General features: G+C 59.5%; 1 protein-coding gene across 3 annotated transcripts in view; it reads left to right on the top strand.

Annotated features, from left to right (window-relative positions):
• The window catches only part of HIP1 (huntingtin interacting protein 1), a 52148-nt gene that overhangs the window by 32911 nt on the left and 4067 nt on the right, over positions 1–15170 (top strand). For 2 of the 3 annotated variants that reach the window (XM_030029493.2, XM_030029494.2), the window contains exons 4-26: positions 285–341; positions 842–922; positions 3165–3241; positions 3526–3587; positions 5017–5157; positions 5698–5755; positions 9055–9130; positions 9558–9689; positions 10348–10445; positions 10649–10721; positions 11141–11324; positions 11420–11508; positions 11601–11717; positions 11806–11907; positions 12684–12878; positions 13022–13169; positions 13326–13412; positions 13532–13639; positions 13928–14064; positions 14171–14281; positions 14395–14453; positions 14587–14680; positions 15069–15169. In XM_030029493.2, the coding sequence (XP_029885353.1) occupies positions 285–341; positions 842–922; positions 3165–3241; positions 3526–3587; positions 5017–5157; positions 5698–5755; positions 9055–9130; positions 9558–9689; positions 10348–10445; positions 10649–10721; positions 11141–11324; positions 11420–11508; positions 11601–11717; positions 11806–11907; positions 12684–12878; positions 13022–13169; positions 13326–13412; positions 13532–13639; positions 13928–14064; positions 14171–14281; positions 14395–14453; positions 14587–14680; positions 15069–15169 (2387 nt within the window). Of the gene's footprint in view, positions 1–284; positions 342–841; positions 923–3164; positions 3242–3525; positions 3588–5016; positions 5158–5697; positions 5756–9054; positions 9131–9557; positions 9690–10347; positions 10446–10648; positions 10722–11140; positions 11325–11419; positions 11509–11600; positions 11718–11805; positions 11908–12683; positions 12879–13021; positions 13170–13325; positions 13413–13531; positions 13640–13927; positions 14065–14170; positions 14282–14394; positions 14454–14586; positions 14681–15068; position 15170 lie in introns of those variants that run through there. The other variant, XM_030029495.2, reaches the window with a different exon arrangement.

Below are 15170 nucleotides of genomic sequence, written 5' to 3'. Positions count from 1 at the left end.
CCAGTGCTGACCACAGCGCTGGTGCTGGAGGAAACCACTCGGCATGGGGCATCGGCATCGGTGCAGGAGCCATCAGCAAGGATCCTCCTGCCCCGTGTGCGGATGGGGAAACAGAGGCACCCTGGGGCTGGCGGTAGTGACACCACCGGCAAGCTGCAGGGTCGGAAACACATCAAGACCTCCCATTCCGTACCCCAGTTGCCAGCTCCAAGTATGGCATGCCTTGCCCTGGTGCTCTGCCTGCTGCCCGCGCTGCCTGCTTATTTTCATCGTTATTCCTCCAGGTCCTGAAAGACTCCGTGAGATACAAGAACGAGCTGAGCGACATGAGTAGAATGTGGGTAAGTGACCAATCCTGCAGCTGCCATGGTGGGGACACCCCGGGGGTCCCTCGGCAGAACCCGACTCCCCAGCCAGCCTAGGGAGTGGTGTTGGCTTGGATAGTGGTCTCGCCCAGGAGGAGCCAGGCTCTGAGGTCTGAGCAGATGCTCAGCCATGGCTGACCCACGGCTACATGACCTCCCTGGCCTGGGTTTGCTGGATGTGCTCGATATCCCCTTCCACCAAAATCAAATGGCTTCTTCCTGTTTTATGGCAAAACCCAGTAAAACTCAGCTCTGGTGGTGAAACAGAGCGTTGAAACCTGCAGAGAAGGTGACGAGAAGGTCCTGACCAAATCCTTTTGGCACGTTTGCTGCAAGCCAGCCTGCAGCCCATGTGTCAGCGAGGAGGGTTTTGGCTGTGATTTTGGGGGAGATAAGGGAGGGGTCACTTGTGCTGCAAGGGGAGAAGGCTTTTTCACAGCCTGCCCCAGGTCTCAACAGCTTTTTGGTGTCCCCAGGGCCACCTGAGCGAGGGCTACGGACAGCTCTGCAGCATCTACCTCAAACTGCTGAGAACCAAGATGGAGTTTCACACCAAGGTGAGCATCGTCCCATCCCCACAGCCACAGCAAGGGGTGGGTGATGGGATGCTGGGGCAAAAGTGGTGGCAACACTATGGTGCAGGACAGGGGCTGGAAGAGCCGTCCTGGTGATGTCACCCCTGAGGGTCCTCTCCTCTGTCATGGCTGTTGTGCTGCCTCCATGAAACATGTCCCAGGCCGCTAGGGTCCATCCTTAGCCTGAATAAGAAGTGGCCCAAGGAGCAATGCGTCAGGGATAGACAGTTTCATGCTGGATCAGGGCTCCTTGGAGGCACCTGGGCTGGGAGTTGGGGGGCTACAAGAAACAGTAAGAGACCCCTGGTTTTGGGGTGCATGTCCCCTCCCAGGTATCCCTGATGGGCAGAGGTGGAAGAGGCCATGGGATTCTGGAGTGGGGAGGGCTTGTGGGGGCTGGGCTGTGCCACACCATGCCATGCCACACTGTAGGAGCAGCTCCTAACCATCCCGAGCACTGCCCTGGCAAGATCTGCAAGGGCTAAAGCAAGCCCAGGCAGCAGGAACAGGCAGGAGGCAGCACAGGCAGGGCAGGGGCCAGTGCCGAGGTGTAAATCCCCTGGAAAACCCTGTGACGGAGCCTGGCTTTTCTGCATCACCGCAAATGCAGAGAAGGATGCCAGGGATTTTGGCTAGTCAGGTGTCCCTGTTGGTGCATGAAGGAGAATGAGCAGCAGTGCCTGCTCCGACTGGTGTGCGAGCATGGAGGATTATTTGCCACAGTCAGCAAAGGAGAAATTAAATAGATGTGTATAGAAACCTCCCTTTGCTTGGGACCAAAGTTTGCATGTAAGGCACTCTAGTGTTTTCTAAAATAGGGTTTTTATATGGGCAGGAAAAGTGGAATGGGAGCAACAAGACAGCCTGGAAATTCAAAAATAATTGAGAAATAATGATTAACTTAATCTGAGCACCACTGAGCGTGCACAACTTAGTTCTTCTCAGCAGAACTTCAACAGAGTCACAGGTTTAAGGTTTCTTTATGAGCACCCAGTTCATTGCAGACCATAAATCTCACCACAGATGTATCAGGAAAATGAGGAAATAAGGACAAGGTAGCACAGAACAAACCTCTCGGTCCCCAGCAGCCTCGGTGCTCCCACAGCTTCTGCCCTCCATTGCCTGCCCCACCTGGTAAACAGCACTACACATGGGATGCTGCAGGATCGGTCCCAGCCAGAGTCAGCGTGGTGTCCCATCCTGTCCCACCCAGTGCTGTCCTCAGCTTGAAATAATCAGTGCCAGTTACCAAAACCCATTTTTTCTCTCTCCCCTTTGGGCTTTTGGGCCATGTGTGTTCCTGGGCACAGAAGCATCCCGGGGGAATCCCAGGGGATCATCCCAGATGGGTTTTTTCTCCATCATCAGGAGTTTGTTTCCAGCCTCTGAAGCAGCGCTGCTGGGCAGGTTCCTTCTTTGGGCTGGACTTCAGAGAGGATGCACCAGGTCCGGGTCTGTTCCACACCTGCCATGCCGGCTGCCAGGGGTGATGGGGAATGTGTTTATAGCAAGGGATGCAGCATGCCCCGTCACACCTCAGGAAGCCACGCTCACATCGATGGACCTTATTATTTAGGCAGATGCTTTCTTATAGAATAAACTAGAATATGCTTGTGGTGTTAAAATAACAGCATGCTGTCAAGAGCAGGATGGAACGTCATGGTGGGCTTGTGCACAAAGTACATCCCTGTGTGGCTTCAAGCGCCCTCATCCTTACAGTAACCATCTGTGGTAGGTTTGGTACCCATGATGTTTCCTTCCTTTCCGAGCTCTGCTGGAAAGAGGTGTTTTCTGAAGCCAGGCTGTACCCATCCCCCCGATTTGGTTTGGAGCTGTGATGTGGCCTTCCCTGAAACACCTGGGCAGCATGAAGAGGCTTTGCCCCCCAGAGCAGATAATAGCTCCTTCCCCTCCAGCTCTCGGCGGTGCAGTGCACGAGCTGGCAGTCCCATCTCCTCCGTACTCAGCAGGTTTCTAAGCCCAGGGAGAACTGGTTTTTCTTGCTGGAATGAATATGGGCACCATGGATTGGGGATGCTGCAGTCACCTGGGGCTCAGCAGACTTCATGTCAGCCCCCTTTCACCCCTGCATCACTCCCTTGGAGCACCCGAAGAGCTGTCCCAGTCTCTTGCACTGAGGCTGCCGGCCGGGTTGGTGACCCAGAGCTGTGGCCAGAGCAGGAAATCATCAAAACCCTTTCCTGACTCCTGTTTCCCCATGCAGAATCCCCGCTTCCCTGGCAATCTCCAGATGTCTGACCGGCAGCTTGACGAGGCAGGGGAGAATGACGTCAATAATTTGTGAGCATGGGGCAGGGGCAGGAAGCAAGGGAGGGGGGTGGATGCAGGCAAGGTGGCACGGCGCTGCCCAGCCTCACCGGCAGCACAACCGAGCCAGGGGCTGGACCTTGCACCTTCTCCCCAGCCCTGCCACGGGTGCTGGGCGTGGGCAGAGCCCCTGGGCAAGGCTGGTGCATCCACACCGGAGCACCTGCTCGTCCCTGTGGGGTGGCATCTGGCAATGGGTTGAGGCCCATGGGTGGCTGCAGGGATGCTCCCCAACCATTCGCATCCTTTTTTCTTAGTTTTCAGCTGACGGTGGAGATGTTTGACTACCTGGAGTGTGAGCTGAACCTCTTCCAGACGGGTAAGCCCCTGTGCTGTCCTGCCAAAGGTTAGGGTGAGGGGTCTGGAGGGGCTGAGCTGCATTTGGGGGAGGCTCTGGGAATGATGCTGTCTGAGAGCATCGCAGCTCATCTCTTTTCTGGGCACTTCACCCAAATTATTATTAGTTGAAGTCTCTGCATGCTGTGCTGCCTTGTGGCAGCCCTGCGGCAGTGCCATGGGGCTGGCTGCATCACCCCACCCCTCTCCTCACCACATGCATCACTTCCACTGCCCAGACTTTGGGCTCTCCCACTTTGGCAGCCTCCTTGGGCTGAATTTCTTCTTGTCTTATTCATGGGCTTGCAACAGGTTTTGGTTTTTATTAGTGGTGAACACAAGCTGCCGTGGGTGTTTGCGGCAGTGCTGGAGCTGGGGGAGGCGTGGGTGCACCCTGCCTTTCTCCTGCCCTCCCGCGCAAGCAAGCAGAGGGGTAAAAACAAGCCAGTCTCAACCCTCAGGACTGTCATGCACCTCTGCACGCTCACGCAGGATCAGGTTTGGGGTAAATTAAAGCAATTGTGGGGCAAACCTTCATCTACTGCATGCACCAGGCTGTGAGTGCTGGCGGGACAGGGCTGTGTTTCAATGGAACTGGAGCAACACCCTCGTCTCCTGGCCACACGCTGGCACAGTGGGTCAGTGCCAGAGCCCTCATATGTGCAGCGCAGCCCCATCCCCGGAGCACTCCCAGGAGTTCTTGCTGCTCTGCCCCTTGGAGGGGAGTTGCTGCATGGAGGGAGATGAAGCTGCCACCTTCTCCAACCACCCTGCTAGCCTGCCTGCTGCACCAGCACGCTTTGAGGGCAGGTGTCCCACAACTCATGGGAGACCTGCAAGGCTGGACCATGAAGATGGTCACTGGACACATTTCCAGCAGCCTCGCACCCCGTGCCCCAGGCTGGTCCCAGCCCTGCCAGAAATACCTTCGTGCCCTGGTGTTGGGGGGTACATCCTGCAACCCTGGCACAAGATGCAATTTGATGCGACGTGGACAGAGGATTGTGGACATGAGGTGCTGCCAGCTGCTCACAGGTGGTTTTGGAGAATCTCCTCACCGGCATGCATGGCACACTGGAATGCCAGTGGGATGGCACTGATGGGCAGAGCACAGGGGCTGCATGTCCTCGGGGGGCTGGGAGGTCTGCCTGGGGACCCGACTGGGGCTCACGACTGGGCACCTCCAGCCCACGGTGCCAGGCTGAAGTGTTCCCAGGCCTGCATGAGAGTCCTGGGTGGGAATTTCCACTCCCGCTGAGCTTGCAAACAGCTCCAGAGTGGTGGGCTGGGTCCCCAAGGGCCAGCAGGTGTCTTGCTGTGGGTGATGGTCTCTTGCTCCAGGTGATGTTTGTGGATGCGGCCAACGCGGTGTGGCACCTGCTGGAGCCTGATCCCGTGCTTCTTCCCCGCAGTGTTCAGTTCCCTGGACATGTCACGCTCGGTGTCAGTGACGGCCACAGGGCAGTGCCGCCTGGCCCCACTCATCCAGGTGATCCTGGACTGCAGCCACCTCTACGACTACACCGTCAAGCTGCTCTTCAAGCTCCACTCCTGTGAGTGTCCCCAGCGGCAGCGCCTTGGGCAGAGGGAGGACACAGAGGGGGACACCGGGGGTCACCACCCTGCTCAGGCTGGGCTCTTTGCCCCCCCATCTCCTTCCCAGCCTTTTTCAGAGGGTGAAGGGAGTCACCAGGGCAAGGGACAAGGGGGTGCAAGCGCTAGGGGACCAAGCTGCCCCAGGAGCCTGCCCTGCTGGACACCCCTCAGCCATTGGGACAGTGCCCACCAGGAGCTGTCCCAGGTTTGGGCAGGCACTGGTGCAAAACCCACATCCCCCAGGACCTCGAATTGTGGTGGCAGCTGCCTGAACACCAGCTTGCTGCCTTTCCTTGCCCTGGGAGTGTCTGGCAGGGGGATGTGATCCCCTCCTGCAGCGGGATGCTGAGCCCAGAGCATTCAGACCCTGGGAGGAGGGTGACCATCTCTGGGAAAGACCCATCCCCACATGGCTGTGCCGATGTGTTGTCCCCTGATCCATGCTCCTTCCCAGCATGGGGACGCCCGGTGACATTTCTGCTTGCTGCTTCTTCCAGGTCTGCCGGCAGATACACTGCAGGGCCACCGGGATCGCTTCCTGGAGCAGTTCAGAAAGTAAGTGCCCAGACCCAGGGTGCTGGCTCTCCCCGCTGCCAGCAATGCTCCAGGGTGTTCCCAGGGCAGAGAGATGCCGGAGCCCCTATGCCAGGGCTCAGCAGCTGAGCGATGGATATGGAGGAAGGGCAGGAGTGGGTCTTGCTTCGGGCTCTGAAATCCAGCCCGCTTTGACCTCTCGGCTTTCCCTGGAGCTTACTCCAGGACAAACGCTCCACTTGGCTAATCCACAGCTACTGAATTACCAGATAACAGCATTATTAATTCTAATGAGGTGTTCAGCTGCTGACGGCATGTCCGATGATTTAAAACCCTCAAACCCTTTAATTGCAGTTTTAAATGCAATTTGCAGTTGGCGTGCTGAGATGAAAGTCTGGGCTCAGGCCAAGAAGCCAAGCAGGGGGGGTTGCTGGTGAAGACACCCCAGGGATGCCTTGGGCTGGGTATTGGATGAGCAGGGTGCTCAGCACCCTTAGCAGCGTTTTCTGCTTGCGATGGGTCCATCAGCTCTGTCGGGAGAGGGATGCGTTGGTAGGAGCCTTGGGGTAGGAGCATTTGAGCAGCGTGTGGAGGCAGTTTGAGATGCTGCCGCAGAAGGGTCTGCACAAGCCCTGGCGGGGGGGGAATCGCAGTCATGGTGCTGGGGGCATGGGACAGGGAAAAGAGATTTTCCCTCCAATTCTGTTGAATTTCAAAAAAAATGCCAGTTGCACAAATCTGAGGGAGCTTGTTGAAAGGGGCAGCCAAAAGATGAAACCTTTGGGTGTTGCAAAGCTGAGGAGGAGTCCATGAAGAGCCTTGCAGAGAGCCTGGGTGCCAGGGATGCTGCTGGGTGCTGCAGTGGAGCTTTTGGGTGGGAAAAGCCATCCCTGCAGGGACACAGATAGAAAAAGAAAGGATAAAGCTCGTGGCACCTGTCAGAGCAGCGGATAAAAGGTGTAGGAGGAGAGAACCAGAACCAAGTCATGGTCACCCAATTACCCGAGACCTAGGACATGAGGGTGGCTGTGGTGCTGCTGGAGTATTGCCCAGGGGCTGAGAAGTGTTATGGTGCTGGTTGATAAAAAGGGCTCCAGGGAAAGGGGAGGGAGGCAAGCAGAGGGGCTGACCCAGCGCTTGGCACAGCAGGGAAACAAGGAGTGGGGGAGGGTCTTCATGAAAAAGACAGCATAGGATGGGGTGGGTGCTGCTGCGTGCAGGAGGTGGGTGTTGGGTTCGTGAGAGACCATGAGCTGCTGCAGGGTGATGTGCAGTGGGAGCGAACATATTTATTTCCAAAAGTTCTGGGAAAAAATGGATCTACCATGAGAAATGCAGATGACACACAGCTGAGTGGTGCAGTCGATACGCTGGAGGGAAGGGGTGGCATCCAGAGGGACCTGGACAGGCTGGAGGAGTGGGTCCATGTAAACCTCATGAAGTTCAACCAGGCCAAGTGCAAGGTCCTGCACCTGGGTCAGGGCAATCCACAGACTGGGAGATGGATGGATGGGTGGATGGAGAGCACCCTGTGGAAAAGGACTGAGGGATACTGGTGGGCGGAAAATGGGACATGAGCTGGCAATGTGGGCTTGCAGCCCAGAAAGCCAAGTGGCTCCTGAGCTGCATCACCAGCAGCATGGCAAGCAGGTCGAGGGAGGGGATGCTCCCCCTCTGCTCCGCTCTCCTCAGATCCCCCTGGAGCACTGCGACCAGCTCTGGGGTCCCCAGCACAAGACACACATGGACCTGCTAGAGCGGGTCCAGAGGAGGTCACCAAAATGGTCCAAGGGATGGGACACCTCTGCTATGGAGAAAGGCTGAGGGAGTTGGGGCTGTGCAGTCTGGAGAAGAGACGGCTCCGGGGAGACCTTACTGCGGCCGCTCAGTACTTAAAGGGGGCTTATAGGAAAGAGGAAGAGAGACTTTTGAACAGGGCCTGCACCAACAGGACAAGGGGCAATGATTTTAAACTGAACAAGGGTGGGGTTAGCTTGGACATAGGGAAGAAATGTTGTATGATGAAGGTGGTGAGACACTGGCAGAGGTTGTCCTGAGAAGCTGTGGCTGCCCCATCCCTGGAAGTATTTGAGGTCAGGTTGGATGGGGCTTTGAGCAACTTGATCTACTGGCAGATGTCCCTGCCCATGGCAGGGGGGTTGGACTGGATCATCTTTGAAGGTCCCTTCCAACCCAAACCACTCTGTGAGTCCATGATCCTATGAGATGTGAGGACAGGTCCCCCCTGGACTAATAACTGCACAAGGGAGAGGAGACAAATGGTCAGGTTTTATACCAGGAAGTGTCTCAGGGTGATCCCCAGTGACAGTGCTGGAACCAGTCCTCTTGCTGTATTTTAAATGAGATCGAAAAAGAGTGAGCAGTGAAGTGCCATGGCCTCTAGTATCTGATTATTATAGGGTAGTCAAAACAAAAACTGGCTGCTGAGAGCAGGGGGAGGATGTCATCATGCTGAGGGACAGCTCAATTCAAGATCACAAACTGCAAACCAGCACCCATGGGAAGAACACCAGGCACGGACATCAGCAGATAGCGGGGCTGTCCATGGGCTCTGACCACCCAGGGCAGAGACCTTGGGGTGGGTATCAACAGTGCTGAAGTACTGACTGGGAAACTGGGGAGGCTGGAAGGGAAGGGAGTCATGAGTGGCACGGCCGGGCACTGCTGCTCCTCCCCAAAATTGGAAATCCTGCAGGGAGGTAGCCCTGCTCCTGGGGGAGATGCTCCTGCAGGGACCTGAAGGTGATGGTGCAGATGTGGCCTCCAGGCAGGAAGCCCCCAAACTGTTCATGGCTGGGGGCATAGTGGGAGCAATGGTGATGTTTCTCAGCTGTCCCTTCAAGCTTTGGCCATAGTGAGGACAGCACAGAGAGGTGGCTGTACCTCAGGGTGACCTGGTGCAACCATTCTGCTGCGGTTCATGGTTTCACAGACTCACAGAGTGGTTTGAGTTGGAAGGGACCTTCAAAGATCATCCAGTCCAGCCACCCTGCCATTGGCAGGGACATCTCCCAGTAGATCAGGTTGCTCGAGTTTCAGGTCCTTCTCTCTCAGGTCCTGGGTTTATGGGAGAAAGCCTCCAGCAGTCAGTTTTTGCCACAGGTGGGAGGCTGGCGATGGGGTCTTCCCAGGACCTGCCGTGGGTTTGGTGGCAGCACACACCACTGTCCCTTCCAGCGCAGTGCGGTGGCCCGGTGACACCTTCCTGGAGCCAGGCGAGGGGTTGGAGCTACCCACGTTTGGGGTGGGGAGTCTGGGTTGGGCAAGAGCCATCCCTAACAATTCCCTGCCCCTTGCAGGCTGAAGGAGCTCTTCTACCGCTCCAGCAACCTGCAGTACTTCAAGCGGCTGATTCAGATCCCGCAGCTGCCAGAGGTGAGACCCCATGGTCCCGGGTCCCCACACTCGCTGTCCCCATGGCCAGGAGCAGCAATGGGTCCAGTGGCACTGGAAGAGTGCCCAAAAAGGGTTGCCTGCTGCCTTGCCTGGCTTCCCTGGGGCCGGTGGCAATGTGGGGGTTGTGGGACCTGAGGCTCATCCTTGCATCCCTCCCTGGGTGGGATCCTGCGGGATGGAGCTGCCCCTCTGTCCAGGGGCTGGGATACCCTCTCGCACCGACCCTCAGCCCTTGTCAGGATCTGTCGCCATGGGTCCTGGCTCCATCCCTACGGGTCCTGGCTCTGTTCCCGTGGGTCTGGGCACGGCCAGCTCAGCACTGGGGCAAGATTTCAACCAACTGTGCCCAAAGCCCTGCGGCAGTGCCAGTCCTCCCCCACCCAGCCACACTCTGCTCCTTCCCCAGAACCCTCCCAATTTCCTGCGTGCCTCAGCGCTGTCGGAGCACATTAGCCCCGTGGTGGTCATCCCCGCTGAGGCATCCTCACCTGACAGTGAGCCCATCACAGACCTGGTGGAGATGGACACGGCCTCACAGGTGAGCCACTGCTGCCACTGTGCTGCCCATGCCCCTTGAGCTGCAGAGAGGAGAGTGGGTGTCCTTCAGCTCTGAGACCAGGGTTATTTCTCCAAAACCATGCCATGGTTGGGGCTGAGACAGTGGGGATGGCCTCAAGCACTGGGGAGCATCACTGCAGGGGGCCGTGTGGGTGCTGGGTGTCGCGTGTGTGTGCTGCTAGGTCTGAGCCAGGCTGAGTTCATCTTGTGGTGCTTCTCTTAGAGGCTTGGTGCCCTCCAGTGATGGCTGGCTGGAGGTGTTTGGCTTCCCAACATCGCTCCTCAGCTCTGTGTGCTTGCATTAGGTCTTCACATCCCTCTCCACCAAGCGTTGTCCCCAGGCGCTGAGCGTTTTGGGAGGGGAAGGGGCTTGCAGCAACATGGCTTTGGGGATCTTCTCCCTCCCCAGGAGTCAGGTGGGGACAGACCAGAGATGCTCCATGTTCAATGGGTTCAACGTGTTCAACGCCCTGGGAGCAGCAGGGCGGATCCAGCCCTGGTGTACAGGCAGCACAAGCAGGCAGCAGGCCTGCCGGCATGTGGGCTGGCTCAGCGATGCCACCAGGGACGTGGAGGGGACGAGGGCTCCAGAGTGGTGGTGGGTTCGCTCCAGGTCCATGCTGCTCTTCTCCCCGCAGAGCCTTTTTGACAACAAGTTTGACGACATCTTCGGCAGCTCTTTCAGCAGCGACCCCTTCAACTTCAACAGCCAGAACGGGATGAACAAGGATGACAAGTGAGCAGTCCCAGTGATGCCATGGAGGTGGCCAGGATTGGACTGAGAGCTCCCTTTCCATCATGGCACTGTAGCCGCCTGCCAGGCTGCTGCAACACAGCAGCTGCAGTGGCACAGGGGATGCCTCCCCTCCCAGGATGCATCCCCATGGTACTGGTGCGGCTGGTGGCACTGAGGACGTACCCGGTGTCTCTCCTTCCCAGGGACCGGTTAATCGAGCAGCTTTATGGAGAGATCGCAGCCCTGAAGGAGGAGCTGGAGAACTTCAAGGCTGAGGTGGGTGACAACCATCCGGTGGTGTCACGTAGTGAGCACCTATGTGGCAGTCCTGTGGCAGGATGAGACCCAGCAGCTCACACTGGGAATGGGGCTGGTGGGGTGGTGGCTGTGTCCCTGGGTGGGCAAGGCGGTGACCCTGTCTGTCTGTCCTGCCCTGTCCACGATGGCTTCTGCATCCTCGGCACAGCCTTCACTGCCCATATGGGGGTCCCCAGGCGTGCCGGGAGGGGCTGCGTCCCTGCCGGGGGGGCCAGGCTCACCCCCACCGCCCAGCATCCTCAATGCTTCACCCTGCTACCTTTGGGACTCTACGGGATGCTACCCAGGGGGTGGCCACCGGATGGTACCGGTGGGCATCGGACAGTGCCGGCAGCCACCGAATGGTGCTGGGAGCTGCCCACCTGCTGTCCCCGCAGAGCGCACGGGGCGCGGTGCAGCTGCGTGGTCGTGCCAGCGAGCTGGAGGCCGAGCTGGCCGAGCAGCAGCACCTGAAGCAGCAGGCACAGGACGAGAGCGAGTTCCTGCGTGCAGAGCTGGAGGAGCTGAAGAAGCAGCGGGAAGACACCGAGAAGGCGCAGAGGAGCCTGACAGAGATCGAAAGTGAGCAGGGAGAGCCAGCACCTGGCTTGGGGTGGAGGTGAGCCACGGGGCGGGGGTCCACGGTGCTCACCTTGGCGTCCCTGCATGTGTGGCAGGGCGGGCACAGGCCAACGAGCAGCGCTACAGCAAGCTGAAGGAGAAGTACAGCGAGCTGGTGCAGAACCACGCTGACCTGCTGCGGAAGGTGGGCTCCCTGAAACCCCTCTGGGCATCCCCTTTCCTAGCCATGCCCCCCCAACTCCAGGGATTGCTGAGCTCCCTCTCTTCCATCACCAGAACGCAGAGGTGACCAAGCAGGTGACGGCAGCCAGGCAGGCCCAGGGGGACGTGGAGCGGGAGAAGAAGGAGCTGGAGGACTCCTTCCAGCGGGTGAGCGAGCAGGCTCAGAGGAAGGTGAGTGGGGACGAGGGGACATGCCAGGGTGTCAGGGGGGACTCCCCCATTGGGCACCGGCGCCAGCAATTTCTCTTCTTGCCCGCAGTCTCAGGAGCAGGCAGAGGTGCTGGACACACTGAAGCGGGAGCTGGCAGCCAGCAGACAGGAGCTGCAGGTCCTCCAGGGCACCCTGGAGTCCAGCACACAGGTGAGAGCCCATGGGTGGCCCCTGCTACCCCAGGAGAGGCATTCCGGGTGAAGGGGAGGTCTGCCTGCTGTTGCGGTGCTTGGGTGAGATGTTACCCATCCAGGCATTACCCACTGTTGGCCTGATAACCAGCTCCCTGTCTTCTTCCTCCCCACATCTAAATGGGTTCAGCGATTGTACCAGGGGGTTTAACACTCCTGGGTGCAAGAGTGTGCCGAGCGACGGCCTCCAGCAGCAGGGATCATTGAACAAAATCCCTGTAAGAGCAGGGTCAGGCAGGGCGGCTCTGCCCACTGTAAAACCCAGGCAGGGAGCTTGCTGTCACATCGCAAGCGTTTCCACGGGCTTGCTGCCATGCCAGAGGGTATTTCATGCCTATGGAGCTGTGGAGGACAGCAGGGGTTTCCAGGCTCATTGTAGAAGGCAGAAGCTGGCAGGAAAATGGAGCTGCCCATCTCCAGGGTGGGCAGATACACTGCAGCAGGACGGGGATAGGGCAGAACAAGCTCCAGGGCTAGCAGCCAGCACCCTTCATCTGCTCCTCCATCAGGATGCTGACTAGTCATAATAAAAGTGAATTTTCACTGATAGAAGTGAAAGGGCTCCCCAGGGAGCCTCAGCCAGCCCCAGGCGAGGCCATCAGTGCTGCAAGGGTGCTGCCAGGCAGCAGGTGATGCAGGGATGATCGAGGTGGCCCAAGCCTGGACCATGAACAAGTCCCCAAATCAGAGGGTCGCTCTCGGCACAGCCCCGACCGCTGTTTCATGCCCACCCAGGCGGGAGCGGAACAGAGCACCCGGATCGCCAGCCTGGAGCAGGAGAGGGACAGCCTGAGCTGGGCAGCGGAGCAGCACGGGGAGGAGATGGCCGCCTTGCGGGCTGAGCTGCAGCAGCTGCGGGACACACTCAGCCGCGAGCAGGAGAGCAGCAAGATGGAGCTGGAGACATTGCAGACCCAGCTGAGAGACAAGGTACCCCAGGGGCACTGCGGGCACGGGGCATCCCCCTCCATGCCGAGCTGCAGGAGTTCGGCAGTGCTGGAGGCAGTGGTGGGGTGTGAGGGTGATTCCCAGCCGGTGCGGCGGGAGCCGTGACACCCACGCCGGCTCGGCAGGAGAGCAGGGAGCAGGCACTGCAGTGGTGCCTGGCCGAGGAGCAGTTTGCCCTGCTGCAGGGCACCGCGCGGGAGGCGGAGCGGATGGTGCAGGATGCCCTCGGTCGCCTGGAGGATCCCGCTCACATCGGCTGCACCGGCTCGGCAGGTGAGTTCCCTGGTGCTCGCCAAACCAGGCGTTATCCCAAGCCAGAGCGCAAAGCCCCCCTCCCTGCTGTCCTCTGGGCCGTGCCAGCGGCAGAGAGCAGCCGTGCCACACACAGGGACACCCAGCATTTGAGCCCTGCCTGTTGTCTGCCTGCAGATTACCTCCTGTCCAGAACGCTGGCAGCCTCCGAGTGTGTGGAGCAGCTGCAGGATGCACACAGCAAATACCTTTGCAATCACGCAGGTGAGAGCCGGCAGCCCCGGGCAGGGGCTGGACTAGGGGAGAGGGGCAGCTCCGGCACTCATGGGCTGGGCGGGCAGTGCCCACTGGGGCTGAGGCGTGTGCCCGCTCTCCCACCGCAGCCTTGGGCTCCCTGCTGCCCTGCCTGGCCCTCTTTGCCCACCTCGTCAGCGACACCCTCCTGCAGGGCAGCGCTACCTCCCACGTGGCCCCCATGGAGCCTGCCGACCGTGAGTGCTGCGCGACCGACGGGGCGGGCAGGGGCTGGGGTGGGCAGGGTGCTGGGTTGGACACGGACTAGGGTGGGCAGGGGCCACAGCAGGCAGGGGACTGGGTGGGCAGGAAGCTGGGGCAAGTGGGATGCTGAGCTGGGCAGGATTCTGGGGCAGGCAGGGGCTGGGGTGGGCAGGATGCTGGGGCAGGCAGGGGCTGGGCTGGGCAGAATTCTGGGGCAGGCAGGGGCTGGGGATCTCAGTCGCTACATGCGGTACCCTCAGCCTGTCGTGCTGCCCATGCAGGTCTGCTGGAGATGTGCAAGCAGTGTGGCACCGAGGCCGTGAGCTACCTCAGCGCCCTGCAAGACCCAGGGACAGTGGAAGGCGCCGACTGCAGCCTCGTGACAACTTGCCTGGGCCGGATCAGCGCCATTGGGGAGGTGGGTGCCCCAGGAGGGCTGGTGGGATGGGGTCAGGCCGTGGCAGGCACTGCCGCAGGGGCTGTGCCACCCCTGGACGGTCCCTTTTGTCCCATCACATCCCTAGGAGCTGCGGCCCAGAGGGCTGGACGTTAAGCAGGAGGAGCTGGGTGACCTGGTGGACAAGGAGATGGCAGCAACAGCGGCGGCCATCGAAACAGCGGCTGCCCGCATAGAGGTGAGGGTTGCCACTTGCTGAGAGACACCCATGGGCGCTGTGCCTGCCGGGACCACCGGCACAAGGCCAGGACAGCGCATGGGGTTCAGTGCTGCCTCTCCCGCCTCTACCAGGAGATGCTGAGCAAGGCACGGGCTGGTGACACTGGGGTCAAACTGGAAGTGAATGAGAGGTGCGTGGTGGCTGGCGTGCTGGAGAGAGATGGGCAGGCAGGATGGGGCCTGCTGACGCAGACAGAGCGGCTGCACCACGGCCCTGGGGTCTCCCTCCCCCACAAGTGAGGCTCAGTGGGGTTTGTCTCGCAGGATCCTGGGCTCCTGCACGGGCCTCATGCAGGCCATCCACGTCCTGGTCCTGGCCTCCAAGGACCTCCAGAGAGAGATCGTGGAGAGTGGACGGGTGAGCCTGGAACTGGGATGCAGGCAGGGGTGCGGGCAGGGCATAGGGCAGCAGGTGCTTGGCCAGCTAAGGGTCACCACACACTTGCTGGGGACGTGCTGCTCCGAGCCTTGGCCTGTTGGGGCATCAACGCCAGCTGCTGGGAGCTCCTGCCCCAGTCCCAGCGTCTCACCCCCGCTGCAGTCCCCAGGGTGTCACGGAGGTCCCTGATCTCCCTTCCCACGTTGGGCACTCCTTCACCCCCCCAAGTTCAGTGTCTCCCCAGCTCCCACACACATCCTAAATGAAACCCTGACTTACTTAGTTCCCCCGAGAGCCAGGGTTTTGGGGTCCCAGGCCCTGCCACCCCGCTGTCCCCAACATGTGACCATGCCTTTCTCAACGGCAGGGTGCTGCATCCCCCAAGGAGTTTTACGCTAAGAATTCCCGCTGGACCGAGGGTCTCATCTCTGCCTCCAAGGCTGTGGGCTGGGGTGCCACTGTCATGGTG

This window comes from Aquila chrysaetos, chromosome 10 (genome assembly GCF_900496995.4).
Source record: "Aquila chrysaetos chrysaetos chromosome 10, bAquChr1.4, whole genome shotgun sequence".
NCBI lineage: Eukaryota > Metazoa > Chordata > Aves > Accipitriformes > Accipitridae > Aquila > Aquila chrysaetos.
The sequence above is the reverse complement of the archived record's forward strand: the minus strand, read 5'-3'. Positions and strand labels throughout refer to the sequence as shown.